The sequence below is a fragment of the Taudactylus pleione genome, unplaced genomic scaffold (genome assembly GCF_031769625.1).
Source record: "Taudactylus pleione unplaced genomic scaffold, aTauple2 ptg000422l, whole genome shotgun sequence".
In the NCBI taxonomy this organism is placed as follows: Eukaryota; Metazoa; Chordata; class Amphibia; order Anura; family Myobatrachidae; genus Taudactylus; species Taudactylus pleione.
The window spans coordinates 1,673,903-1,688,984 of NW_028284824.1; the positions used below are offsets into that span (position 1 = coordinate 1,673,903).

Sequence of the window (15,082 nt, forward strand, 5' to 3'; positions counted from 1 at the left end):
CCGGATTTATAGGCCGGTATCCAATTAGATGCAAAAATGTTACCCGAAAAAGAGAAAAAAAATTTGCTTTTTTTTTTTTGTGGTATCCAATTAGACCCCATTTTTTACGTCCGAAAATGTTCAGGTTTTCTTACGAAAACAAATAGGATCCACGAAAGATAGGATCCTATGGATTTTCACGATCGGGAGAAAAATGGCTCGTTATCACGGATTTGTGTTTGCCAAACAAAATCCCTGAAAAGTGCCAGCATCCGGCTAATTGGATAACCCCGGGCGAGGTAATTAGCCACGGTAATTTACCACGGCTAATTGGATACTGGCCATAGTCTGCAAATAGAGACGGAATGCGTATGGTCATTCTGCTGTGTAAAATCCGTCTGCAAAATGTGTGCTAAATTTTGCAAGCATGGAACTTGTAATGTTGATATATATGCTGATATATGGTTTAACGGCAATAATGAGTAAATGTAATTATCATAGGAACTTGAAAAAGAGCTAGAATTGCAGCTTAGCATGAAGACTGAAATGGAAATGGCGATGAAACTGCTCGAAAAAGATGTTCATGAAAAACAAGACACGCTAGTAGTTCTGCGGAAGCAGCTGGATGATGTCAAATCCATTAATCTTCTAATGTGCCAAAAAGTCAAGGTATATAATGGTCCTTTCTTTAGCAAAATGTATGATGATATAAATGTACACAAATGTAGCACTCCTTTCATACACATCTAGACTGCAGTGCCGGGTAGTACTGGTGATAATGTAACAGGTATTTCTCTCCCCTTTCATACACATCTAGACTGCAGTGCCGGGTAGTACTGGTGATAATGTAACAGGTATTTCTCTCCCCTTTCATACACATCTAGACTGCAGTGCCGGGTAGTACTGGTGATAATGTAACAGGTATTTCTCTCCCCTTTCATACACATCTAGACTGCAGTGCCGGGTAGTACTGGTGATAATGTAACAGGTATTTCTCTCCCCTTTCATACACATCTAGACTGCAGTGCCGGGTAGTACTGGTGATAATGTAACAGGTATTTCTCTCCCCTTTCATACACATCTAGACTGCAGTGTCGGTTAGTACTGGTGATAATGTAACAGGTATTTCTCTCCCCTTTCATACACATCTAGACTGCAGTGTCGGTTAGTACTGGTGATAATGTAACAGATATTTCTCTCCCCTTTCATACACATCTAGACTGCAGTGTCGGGTAGTACTGGTGATAATGTAACAGGTATTTCTCTCCCCTTTCATACACATCTAGACTGCAGTGTCGGGTAGTACTGGTGATAATGTAACAGGTATTTCTCTCCCCTTTCATACACATCTAGACTCTAGTGTCGGGTAGTACTGGTGATAATGTAACAGGTATTTCTCTCCCCTTTCATACACATCTAGACTGCAGTATTTCTCTCCCCTTTCATTCACATCTAGACTGCAGTGTCGGGTAGTACTGGTGATAATGTAACAGGTATTTCTCTCCCCTTTCATACACATCTAGACTGCAGTGCCGGGTAGTACTGGTGATAATGTAACAGGTATTTCTGTCCCCTTTCATACACATCTAGACTGCAGTGCCGGGTAGTACTGGTGATAATGTAACAGGTATTTCTCTCCCCTTTCATACACATCTAGACTGCAGTGTCGGGTAGTACTGGTGATAATGTAACAGGTATTTCTCTCCCCTTTCATACACATCTAGACTGCAGTGTCGGGTAGTACTGGTGATAATGTAACAGGTATTTCTCTCCCCTTTCATACACATCTAGACTGCAGTGACGGGTAGTACTGGTGATGATGTAACAGGTATTTCTCTCCCCTTTCATACACATCTAGACTGCAGTGTCAGGTAGTACTGGTGATAATGTAACAGGTATTTCTCTCCCCTTTCATACACATCTAGACTGCAGTGTCGGGTAGTACTGGTGATGATGTAACCGGTATTTCTCTCCCCTTTCATACACATCTAGTCTGCAGTGTCGGGTAGTACTGGTGATGATGTAACAGGTATTTCTCTCCCCTTTCATACACATCTAGTCTGCAGTGCCGGGTTGTACTGGTGATAATGTAACAGGTATTTCTCTCCCCTTTCATACACATCTAGACTGCAGTGTCGGGTAGTACTGGTGATGATGTAACCGGTATTTCTCTCCCCTTTCATACACATCTAGACTGCAGTATTTCTCTCCCCTTTCTTTCTCTCAATTTCTGGCAGTTGCCTCCACCCGAGTCTTGATAGGCCACAGGGTAGGGAATGGGTCTTCCTTCCACCAGGAATTGATTCAGGAAAACTCTGCCCCAACACCTCACAATCCTAATAATCAGCGAATACGGAACACACAGGATAGATAGGTATTAGCAGCAAGTATCGCAAAAACGGGATGGGTACGGGATGCCGGCACTCAGGATCGCGGCGGTCAGAATTCAGACGCCGACATCCCAACAGGTTTAGAATACCGACACTTGTCGGTCAGTATTCTAACCCTACCTCCCCGATGCCTGACCCTAACCTCCCCTCCTAGAGCCTAAACCTAACCTCCCCCTCCCCACACCCTAAATCTAACCCTCCCCCCTTAATGCCTAACGCTAACCCTCCCCACAACCCCGCTACTTATCCTCAGGATTTCGGCAGTCAGCATGCCAGCGCTGGGACTCTGATAAGTGTCTGGATTCCAGCACCGCCATTCTGAGCACCGGAATTCTCGTGCTCAAGGTATTGACCGCATCCACACAAAAACATGGAATAATAGAGGATAGTAGACACTAGGGGCAGGATGTACTAAGCATCGCATGCAAGATGCGGTACATCCCGCCTCAAATTGGGTACATACCGCGGTTGATTTCTGCGGTATGTACCTAGAAATGCGATATACATCGCAAATGACAACTCTCTCGATAAGAGCTGTCCTTTTACATGACCTCGGATAGAGGAACTTCCGGGTTTTACACCCAGAAGTCTCTCTGGCGTTTTGCCCAGAAGGATGCGGGGAAGGTGGAAGGGATCCGATTGAATCCCTCTCAGGGGCGGTGTCCCGAAAAGAAGCCCATTGGCTTCTATTTAGTAACGCCACCTGAAGATGGCATTTCCCCACCCGGACGAACCATTCTGTTGCTTAGTACATATGGGGAATGCGGTAAAACCCAGAAACCGCAATTTTCGTCGGTTTTACTGCATTTTTCTGTTTTAGTACATCCCGCCCTAGATATGATATGATAAACAGCAGTAGCAATTGAGGTATGAAAATATTGATTAAGACATGAGAACATTGATAATCATAATGATATAAGAAGTTAGCAATGATGGATATGACACAAAACAGTGTAAGTAAATAATACTGGTAAAGGCCACAATATCGAATAGTAAGCACCGATAATTGTAAGAAATACAATCAATAAATATTCCGTAACTCACAGATGAACTATAGCTCAGTTCCCCACACAGGTAGTATTATCAGGGACACTTCTGGCTGCCACAGAGGACTCTGGGCCTGATGCAGCAGGTTCGCAGATGCAACGGTGTACGCAGATCGGTCAATTGTTCACTAGTGTGCATGCATAAAGCCGCACTGCATGTGCTCTGCGATTACAGACGCACATAGGAAGCCATCGCAGAGTGAGTGACAGGCTGTGAGCGTTTGGGGGTGGTGACAGGAGGGTGGTCATAAAAACGCAGACGTGTCTGTTTGTACGCCGTTTCATGGGCGTACATAAATTAGCCAGTTTCTACGGCTGGTCAGACCTGCTGTAAATTGTGCGTGAGGGGCCGATGCCCGTCGACGGTGCCGATGTATAGGCTGGAGTGCGACATAGTGCGGATGTGAGAAATCAGCAGTGGGCATCTCTATGCCCGCTGCAATGTGGCAGACATTAGCATACATTCGCAGCTGCACTCCGTACGGATTCGCAGCTGCATACACAATAGCGATCCTTGCTGAATCAGGCCCTCTATACAAATTATGCAGAACGATCTCTATCTCTCTGCTTCTAAGATAATCGATGTCACTGTCCAGAGTGTGGTGCATAAACAGCAATAAATACTTATTATCATAATCTACAGTTCTCTCCAGTTAATGCAGATATATCACTATATGTGAGTCACTTATTTGTATTCACGTTAAGAATCACTGTATGCGAGTGTTTGTCATCCCATTCTTGGTAGAAGATCCTCCCTGGCATTCACCCAGAATCGGAGACTCCCTCTCACATCAGAGAAATATAAACGCTGCAGATACTGGCTTGGCTCTTCCAAGAGGTCAGCTCCACACTGTATATCCACCGCATGCCCCTCACTGCAGTCTGCTCTTCAGCTACAGCAGGAATTTGCAGCCCTGTCTGTCTGCTCCCCAGTGGTCACTCTCCCCGACAGGAAACTCCTAATAAGCCTCCCGGCTCCGCTTACTCTCCTCTCCTGCTTGGTGCAAAACTCACTCCTTTTAAAGGCTCTGCCTCACCTCTTTCCACCAGATTTGGCTCCATGCACTTAACATCTATTCAGCCACACCCCGGGGTCTGGCACCGCCGCACAGCTGCGGCAGTGGGGGTTCCCAACCTTCCGACCAGATCACTTCATCCCACGGGTGGAACAGCGGGACAGTACTGTCCTGCTGAAATCAGGATACTGGGAGGGACAATGTTACCTTGTAGCTGATTGGTTGTCATGAGCAACTTCTCCACTAGAGAGCACCGCTGTTGACTACTATTTATAATTTCTATGTTTATAACATTGGATCTATATCATGCCCTCTGTCTATAAGGACCCCTGATTTTATCTGTGGGGGTCATCCTTCTGCCAGTGTAAGCAGATCTGTTTGCCAAGTACCCATTAGCAGATACTATAGGTGCTTCTTTCCGTTGTCAAAACACATCCCAAAATGAGAAGAAAGTAATGTCATGCAGTATAGTGTGGTTTATGCTTATGAATGGGACATATTGTACATAACCATTTCATTAATAACTTACTAACACATTGTATTTGCCATATCATTTTGTCTTTTTTCTTTATAAAGGAAGCAGAACTTGCCTTACAGAAGAAGACTGAGACTGTGTCTATACTACAAGCTAAGTCAGATCAGATGGACTCTGTAACAAAACTACAGGAGCAAAGGTGGGACTTTTATAGGCTCACATGTAAATTGAATACATACTGTATACACAAGGTGTGGGAAACTCAAATATGCGCTTGTGTAAAATAATATATATTGTCGTCATTATAATTCCCGATAAACAATGTGAATGATCTTCTTTTGGTAATTGGCTTGGCAGAAGACACACAAAACACTACAATCTGCATATAATAGCATACTATAATGATTTTATATGTTTGCTTTTTATTCATGAAATAGTAATGTTAACAGATAAATCCATAAGAATACCTATTGCGCACGTTACAATTCACTACAAAAATAAAACCAAGTCAGACGCACATCAACACATACACCGCTGATGGTATTCAGATGAAAGCACACATACTGATGTTCCTATAGGGTGATCTAGATCCCTAAATTATATATAAAACCAAAAACAAGAGAAACTGATATATACTTAAATACATATAAGAAGTCACGTATGTAACACAAAGGGTGAGATGCGTCAAGCCTGGGAGAGAGCTAAATCGAACAATTTGCCCAAAGCAACCAATCGGCTTCTGTCCTTTATTTTGCACAGCCTTGGAAATGACAGAAGCTGATTGGTTGCTTTGCACAACTTCTCCACTTACTCTGTCTCCAAGGCTTGATGCATTTCCCCTATAATAATAATAATAAAACAGCAACAGCATGCTGATCAGTAACAAATCTCAGTATTTTTAAATAATAGATATATAAATAACTTGCAACTGGACAATTGTCTGCAACCACATAAATAACCTACGTAAGAGCCAACAGATCTGCTAATATACTTCCAAGAATGGTAAACGCCAGACTTCGGAAGTTTGTCAAAGAAATCTAGAATGTACTGCATATGCTTTGTGATTACCCCCTGCAGTTTATATCTAATGGGGAGGTTCATAGGCTAAAAAGATATTAGGAACCTAAAGGCTTGTTTGCGGGGAATTAGGGCAGTGAAATAGAATATACAGTATATCATTGTAGTTGAGGAATCCACATTGTAGCAGTATTTTATAATTCAGTCACAATTTGTGGTGGCTACAGCTGCCTCATCTGGGGCTGCCGTGAGTGTGGTTTTGTATAAAGAGCATGCTACGGACAAGAGAAGTAACAGAATAGGGACGTGCTACAAGTGGGGCTGGAAACAGCCTTTGGTTGAGGTGTTCTGGTGTTGTGTTCTGTTAAACGCTGTATAAAAGTGGTTGAATATTTATAAAATCTGGCATGGTGCGCACAGGCTGAACACCTTTTCATCATGGTTATTGATCACTAAGGGGTCTATTTACTAAGCAGTGTTAGAAGACAGAGTTAAAAGTGATAAGGTACCAGCCAATCAGCTCCCAACTGTCATTTTTCAAACACAGCCTGTGAGATGGCAGTTAGGAGCTGATTGGCTGGCACCTTATCACTTTTCAATCTGTCTCCTAACACTGCTTAGTAAATAGACCCCTAAGTACAATCAACTGTCAGTATTCACTGGCGTTTATTGTTGGATGTTTCATGACTGTGTGTTCTGTGTATAGGTCAATGATCTTTATCAAAGAAGCAGGCAGCCTGCATTTACCATTCAAAGCCCACCATAACCAAATGAAAAACTGTGTATTCAACCTTTCATGTTCGGAGCAAGTCATCGGTCACCTTCCCACCTCTTAAGGAAAGTTGTCATTATCTAACAGTTACAGTAGATGGGACACTGTCAGGAACATGCATAAATGTGTACTGTGCCCTGCTCAATTAGAATAAGGACAGTCCTTATTATAAAATATATTTTGTTGCTGGAACATCAGCAGGTGAGTGGTATCATCAAAGCCACTGTTTATAAGAAGATATATTAGTATACAAAAGGCCGATGCTGGATGTTGTAATTCTTCCTTATGTAGACAACTGTCCTAATATGCCCATACATTCCATTAAATACTATTTAATAATAAATTCAAGTTGTATATGGTGTTTTGATTTGTTTTGTAATCAAAATCTGCATTTTTGTTTCAGACTTCAGAAATCAGAAAAAGCCAGACAAATATCCGAAGAAAACTTTGCTAAAATGCAGAAGGAATATGATGCCAAAACAGAAACGATGCAGCAACAAATTGAAAAGCTAAATAAACAAAAGTAAGAAAATTCTAAAAATTTCTGGCAAATGTTAAGAATCCTCGAACATGTGCTCACAAAGGGGTCTGTGTACAAAGCCTTGGAGAGAGATAATTGGACAGATAAAGTACCAACCAATCAGCTCCTTATGTCACTTTACAGACTGTGTTTGAAAAATTACAGGAGCTGATTGGTTGGGCTGGACGTTTTTTTGGGGTGCCCTGTGCCCCAGACGTGAACCCCTTAGTGTTAGGGACTGCTAGTGACAGAGAAGCCGTGACGTGGCCTAGCAGCTTCCCATGGATTTACAAATGCATGCAACTAATATCTATGAATTTCTATTACCATATAGTCTTCATGTATTGTTGCAAGTATAATTCAGTGTGCTGAGGAACAATAGGGGGTTGAACCCCCCCCCCCCCTTTTGCTACTTGGTATGACCCCTCCCTTTCATGCACCTGAAAAGTACTGCCAGATTGATTGATCAGCTGCCATTTTTTGCCTGCTCACAAGTGCTTACATTCTAAAAGTAGGAGGGAGGCAGTGAGCCCAGTAGGGAGATACAGGGGGCTAAGGATGTGGAAGGGAAGACCAGATCAGGTAGGCAAGGGTAAATAAATGGGTTTTCAGTGAGTGTTTGAAGCAATGGATGTTGGGGGAGAGATAAATAGAAGGAGATGGGGCCAGTTGTGGGTCGATCTTCAAGGATTTTCTGATATGACATATCTCTCAATAGTCCCGCTTTTTGGTACAGTCCTGATTTTAAAGGACTGTCCCATCATCCTGTGATCATGGTGATCGGTTGGAAGGTGTCTGTTGCCTCTCACTGCGGTGACTGTTGCCTCCACTGCATATGGCACATAAAAATGGTACTTGCCTGTATACAGTGGGCAAGCCCCTGTCCCCTATATCACAAATGCATCATCATTCATTACACTGATGACACTGAACATTTTAAACATTACGACATCGCTGATCACATGAAACCCTTACAACATAAACAATCCCTTTTCTCAAACATCTCATCACATTAAATATAGTACAGTAAGGAAACGCTATTGTGCACATACCGTTAATAGCAATTAGCTTTCACTGAAGATTCAATAAGAAAAACTAACAAAACAGCCTAATTGCTGCATTGGCGCTCAATTGATAGATAGGCCCTCAGTTTCCTTAACAAAATGGAATTACTGTAAATAAGGTTATGCATTGGAACTGCCAAATATTGATGCATTTTAAAGTGGTAACACATTTATGTGTCGCTCTGAATCAGGCCCATGATCTGTAATGTATTAACAGCTAAGGACATTTACAGACAAGCCTAATGAAGCTTTGTAGCCGAAGTACAAACAAAACAAAATACTGAAGAAGCAAAATAAGAGAACAGATGCCATGACTACATGGTTCACTGAACTTATTGCAGTTGAAGCAGTAAATAACTGTTAAGTTCTAAACTGTGCTTACTGCTACGTGCTAGACTGTGCTTACTGTTACGTGCTAGGCTATGTTTACTGCTACGTGCTAGACTGTGCTTACTGCTATGTGCTAGGCTATGTTTACTGCTACGTGCTAGGCTATGTTTACTGCTACGTGCTAGGCTATGCTTACTGCTACGTGCTAGGCTGTGCTTACTGCTACATGCTAGACTGTGCTTACTGTTACGTGCTAGACTGTGCTTACTGCTATGTGCTAAACTGTGCTTACTGCTATGTGCTAGACTGTGCTTACTGCTATGTGCTAGACTGTGCTTACTGCTATGTGCTAGACTGTGCTTACTGCTACGTGCTAGACTGTGCTTACTGCAACGTGCTAGACTGCTTACTGCTACGTGCTAAACTGTGCTTACTGTTACGTGCTAGACTGTGCTTACTGCTATGTGCTAAACTGTGATTACTGCTATGTGCTAGACTGTGCTTACTGCTACGTGCTAGACTGTGCTTACTGCAACGTGCTAGACTGTGCTTACTGCAACGTGCTAGACTGTGCTTACTGCAACGTGCTAGACTGTGCTTACTGCAACGTGCTAGACTGTGCTTACTGCAACGTGCTAGACTGTGCTTACTGCAACGTGCTAGACTGTGCTTACTGCAACGTGCTAGACTGCTTACTGCTACGTGCTAGACTGCTTACTGCTACGTGCTAGACTGTGCTTACTGCTACGTGCTAGACTGTGCTTACTGCAACGTGCTAGACTGTGCTTACTGCAACGTGCTAGACTGTGCTTACTGCAACGTGCTAGACTGCTTACTGCTACGTGCTAGACTGCTTACTGCTACGTGCTAGACTGTGCTTACTGCTACGTGCTAGACTGTGCTTACTGCTACGTGCTAGACTGTGCTTACTGCTACGTGCTAGACTGTGCTTACTGCTACGTGCTAGACTGTGCTTACTGCTACGTGCTAGACTGTGCTTACTGTTACGTGCTAGACTGTGCTTACTGTTACGTGCTAGACTGTGCTTACTGTTACGTGCTAGACTGTGCTTACTGCTACGTGCTAGACTGTGCTTACTGCTACGTGCTAGACTGTGCTTACTGTTACTTGCTAGACTGTGCTTACTGTTACTTGCTAGACTGTGCTTACTGCTATTTGCTAGACTGTTTACTGTTACATACTAGGCTATGCTTACAGCTATGTGCTAGGCTATGCTTACTGTTACTTGCTAGACTGTGCTTACTGTTACATGATAGATTGTGCTTACGGTTGCTTGCTAGATTGTGCTTATGGTTGCTTGCTAGTTTGTGCTTACGGTTACTTAGATTGTGCTTACTATTATATTCTGTTATGAAAGAGATATCTGAAAGTTACTAAAGGGCCTGTTTGTCATCCGATAATTGGCTTGTTAAACATGCGGAAACGCTAGTTTCTTCTTCGGGGTCCACAGCCATTACGTTGGGGAATGAATCCCGGTCACCAAACAGTTAACACAAACGAGCTCTCTGCTCTCAGGATGCACTGGGTTTCCTCCTCGTATACCCCACCCCCTGCCTCAGGTAGCCAGTTCTTCCTGTTTGGTGTGTTCACCACATAGACAGTGGGACTGCGGGAGCAGTCCTGCAGACGAGTAAAAAAAAAAAAAGAGAGAGAGTTTTACTCTCTACCTCAGCGGGTGGTCTGAGCTGTCCTGGAAGCAGCCTCATGCCTGATTGGAGGCGCACCGGCCACGCGCTGTAACTACCTCCTCCGGCGCCGCACCGCTAGCCTTGGCAGGTCCATGGCTGTGGATTCGGCAGGGGCTCTCATGCCCTGGACCGCAACCGGATCAAGGGGATGGCAGGTAAGCAGGTGGTTGCGGCGGCCGCTGACACTGGGACCATGTGGTGGTCCGGCCTCCGGTGGTGAGACTGGCCAGAGGCGCGCTGCAGTCAGGAGGCATACGGCTTGTTCTCCTAGCCTAGACCGCCGGGATTTGATGTTCCTGACCAGCCGGGGCTTGTGGCGGCGGCCAGGTCAGTTTACCGGGCAGGTCCAAGCAGCATAGGGAAGGTACACTTCCCCGGCGGCCCCTCCCCCAATCCACACGCTAGTTCAGTCCTCTGGCACAGTTGATTGTGGATTGCTCCTCCCAGCCTCCATATAGGGCAGCCAGCGTGTATGTGAGTTGCTCTCTGAACGCTGCTCCTACAAGAGAGGATGCTGGGCAGTCTCCCTGTATACCTTGCCTACTGCTGGTCTAGGTTTCTACAGGGCTCTATCCTACCTAAGCTTGGGCTGATTGTGGTAGTGAGAGCTTATATGCATATGGCTCACAGAGTATTTATGCATGACATGTGATTGTTGTTTATGGATACTGTTTCTTCTGTAAAAGAACTGTAATTCCTGTATACGGTCACTGTCTCTCCCCTTCCCTTGCTACAGGTGTGTGGGTTGAGAGTAGAAAGCAGCACATATACGCTCAGAACCAGTGGCATAGTGTTATGTCTAAGGAGTCTGAGGGTCAGGTGGCGGGAGCCCCGTTGCTGATATCCTGTGTAGCCTGCAAGGCAGGTTTGTCCCCATGGGACTTTCTACAAAATGGGCTTTGTGGAAACTGTTTCAGACAGCCACCATACCAATTAAGTTTGCCTGTTTCAGGCCCTGAGCCTCCTTGGGCATCATCTTCTCAGGTTATGGCTCAGGTGGCGGAACGGCTGGCTGCCCCGGTACCACCGGTTTGGGGTTTGCCTCAGCAGATGCATCCTATGCCCATGATGTGGCCACCTTGGATGGACCCTGGTGCTGGTAAGGTTATGGCATCATCCTCGGGGATTTTTCAGCCTCAGGCTGTCAAGCCAAAGCAACCTAAATCTAGGCGCCATGAACCGCCTTACATGGGTGAGTACTCCAGTGCCTCCGAGGAGGAACAAGCACAGGACTCTTCACAGGAGTCTAGCTCCGAGGGGGGTGATGATCATTTCCCAGTAGCCAATGTCCATTTTCTGATAAGGGCTGTAAAATCGGTGTTAACTATCGAGGAAGGGGATCTTCCGCTTAGGAAAGCCCCCCTGTTCAAGCGCCAGAAAGTGGTTAAGGCAGAATTCCCAAAGTCTGAACATTTATCAGAACTTATGGAGGAAACCTGGGTCCGTCCGGATAAGATAAGCCATTCGTCTAAAAGAATGGCGCTTCTATATCCTTTTCCAGCAGAGGACTGTGCCAAGTGGGAGAATCCACCATCAGTTGATGCGCATGTGGCACAGCTGATTAAACGTACTACTTTGCTAATCCCAGCAGTTTCGCTGAAGGAAACCACGGATAGGAGACTGGAGAGTTGTCTCAAATCTATTTTTTCGCTGGCAGGAACGGCCACCCGCCCAGCTATGGCCACTGCCTGGGTAGCAAGAGCTATTGAGGAGTGGGCCAAGACTCTAACGGAGTCTTTACCAGATGCCTCTAAGGAGCAACTGGATATGATCTCCTTTATTAGAGAAGGGGCCTCTTATTTGGGTGATGCCGCCTTGGATGCAGGGATCCTTTCCTCTAAAGTTTCAGCTGAGTCCGTGGTGGCACGTAGGATCCTCTGGTTGAAGGATTGGAGGGCAGATGCTGGGTCCAAAAAGGCCCTAGAATTCCTTCCATTCACAAGAGGTGTTCTCTTTGGTCCAGAACTGGACAAAATTGTATCCTCCATGGCAGCCTCAAAGACGGCAGGTTTGCCATCAGCAACCTCGTCCAAATTGAGGAGGGCGTCCTTTCGGGGGTTTCGGCCGCAGGGCAAGGCCAAAGGTCAGCCCTCAGCGAGATTTCCACCAAGAAAGGCAGGACCCAGGAAGCCCTGGCAGAACAAACGTCCAGGATCTAGGGTCCAGGATAAACCAGTGGCTTGATGGGACGGGCCTCCCCCTGGGGGATCCCAGGGTGGGGGGCCGACTGCTTCGGTTCTCAGATCCTGGCACCTCACGACGGAGGATGCCTGGGTTCGGGGAGTTGTTTCCCGAGGGTACGCTCTGACGTTTTGGAGGACTCCTCCTCAAAGGTTCTTTTGTGTAAATCCACGGGTGGGTTCAGAAAGAACTTTGGCCCTTCTGATGCTAGTAAGGCAAGAATAGCCTTCTGAAGTAGTGATTCCGGTGCCAGAGAACCAGTTCCGAGAGGGGTTTTACTCCAATCTGTTCCTGGTTCAGAAACCGAATGGGTCATACCGGCCGAATCTGAGAGAGCTCAACAAATTTGTTCGAGCCCCCGGGTTCAGGATGGAAACCTTGCGATCGATTGTGTTGGCAATGGAGCAGGGGGACTATATGGTGTCCTTAGATATACAGGATGCCTACCTTCACATCCCAATCACACAGGCTCATCAAAAATGTATTTGTTTTGCGGTAGGGGAGGAACATTTTCAGTTCCAGGCTCTGCCGTTTGGCCTGTCCACAGCCCCTCGGGTATTCACCAAGGTGATGGCAGTGATGATGGCATGCCTCAAACGCCAAGGCGTCAGGATTTTGCCTTACTTGGATAACCTCCTGTTGCTGGGGCAGTCCCCACAGCAGTTACAGGATCATTTGAGGCTGACAGTATCATGTCTGTACAGTCACGGCTGGATCATAAACTGGCAAAAGTCGTCACCCTGTCCGGTACAACAGATGTGACATTTGGGAGCGAAAATATATCTGCCGGAGGAGAAGATCCTTGCCTTACAATCACGAATACGCAGGTTGCTTCGCAATAGGCAGATATCTGTTTTAGTAGCCATGCAGGTCCTGGGGTCGATGGTGGAAATACGCTCAATTCCACTCCAGACCACTGCAGCAATTCGTTCTGCCTCACTGAAACAAGGATCATCGCACGATCAGGTCTCAGCTGCTGCGTCTCTCTCCAGTGGTACGGTTGTCCCTGACCTGGTGGTTGCAGACAAAGCATCTCAGGCAGGGTCGCCCCTTTTGGGTGTCGGATTGGACATTGGTCAAAACCGGCGCCAGTCTTCAAGGTTGGGGGGCGATGACGGGGTCACACACTTTCCAAGGAAAGTGGTCAGTGACGGAAAGCCGGCTACCGATAAACATCCTGGAATAAGAGCTATATTCAAAACTTTAGTGCAGGCTCAGGAAATCTTAAGGGGCAGGTCGGTGCAGATACAGTCGGACAATCGCACCGCTGTCGCCTACTTAAATCATCAAGGGGGCACGAGGAGTCGGGCCGCCTTGACAGAGGTATCAAGAATCCTGGTATGGGCAGAGACTCATCTGCCCACGATATCTGCCGTGTTCATTCCAGGAATCCTGAATCGGGAAGCCGATTTTCTCAGTCGGCAAGAGATAAATGCAGGGCAATGGGCCCTACATCCACAGCTTTTTCGGAACCTTGTGGACGGGTGGGGTCTACCAGAAATAGATCTGATGGCATCAATAAGGAACAACAAGGTTCCCAGGTACGGTTCCTGGACAAGAGATCCGAGAGCCGAGTTTGTAGACGCACTGACAGTAAAGTGGTGTTACAAGCTGGTATATCTGTTTCCCCCGTTTGCTCTTCTGCCCAGAGTTGTCAGAAAGATCAAACAAGAGGGCAGCACCGTCATATTAATAGCTCCGGCATGGCCGAGACGGCACTGGTTCACAGATCTACGGTCTCCCTCCATAGACACTCCATGGCCTCTCCCATTGAGACCGGATCTGTTGCTACAGGGTCCCTGCTGGTACCCGAATCTTCATCGGCTATCTTTGACAGCATGGCTCTTGAGGCCTCCGTCTTAAAAAAAAAAAAGGGGTTTTCCGAGTCTGTTATATGGACGATGCTGAGGCACCGAAACCATCCTCAGCCTGTATTTATTATAGGGTTTGGCATACTTTCTTTCAGTGGTGTGAACTGAAAGGGTATGATCCACATAAATTCCTGATTTCCAGAGTGCTTGATTATCTTCAAAGTGATCTGGAAAAAGGGCTCCGCCTGGCCTCTTTAAGGGTACAGGTGTCAGCTCTTTCAGTCTGGTTCCAACATAAAATTGCTCTGAGACTGGATATAAAGACCTTTTTTCAGGGGGTGTTGAGGATTCAACCTCCCTTCGTTTCCCCAGTTGTTCCGTGGGACCTGACTCTAGTTCTGAAGGTTTTACAGGCTCCTCTGTTCGAGCCTTTAAATTCAATAGACAGCAAAGACTGTATTCCTCCTTGCTATGGCATCTGCACGTAGAGTGTCGGATTTGGCTGCGCTTTCCTTCCGGGAGCCGTTCTTGATATTTCATCAAGATAGAGCAGTACTACGTACTAGGGAGGGTTATCTTCCGAAAGTGGTGTCTAAGTTTCATATTAATGAAGAAATAGTAGTTCCAGCTTTTCAGGGCACAAGTCTCTCACAAGGTGAGGCTTCCCTGGATGTGGTCTGTGCGTTGAGAATTTGTTAAACGCACGAGCAAATGGAGGAGGTCCGATTCACTTTTTGTGCTTTATGGTTGTCATAAGCGTGGCTGGCCAGCC

At 45.8% G+C, this 15,082-nt stretch overlaps 1 protein-coding gene across 2 annotated transcripts in view; it reads left to right on the plus strand.

Moving 5' to 3' along the window:
- Positions 1-15,082, plus strand: part of RUFY1 (RUN and FYVE domain containing 1) — a 96,840-nt gene that overhangs the window by 50,525 nt on the left and 31,233 nt on the right. For both annotated transcript variants that reach the window (XM_088447188.1, XM_088447187.1), the window contains 3 exons: positions 481-648; positions 5,008-5,105; positions 7,099-7,218. In XM_088447188.1, the coding sequence (XP_088303314.1) occupies positions 481-648; positions 5,008-5,105; positions 7,099-7,218 (386 nt within the window). The remainder of the gene's footprint in view (positions 1-480; positions 649-5,007; positions 5,106-7,098; positions 7,219-15,082) is intronic.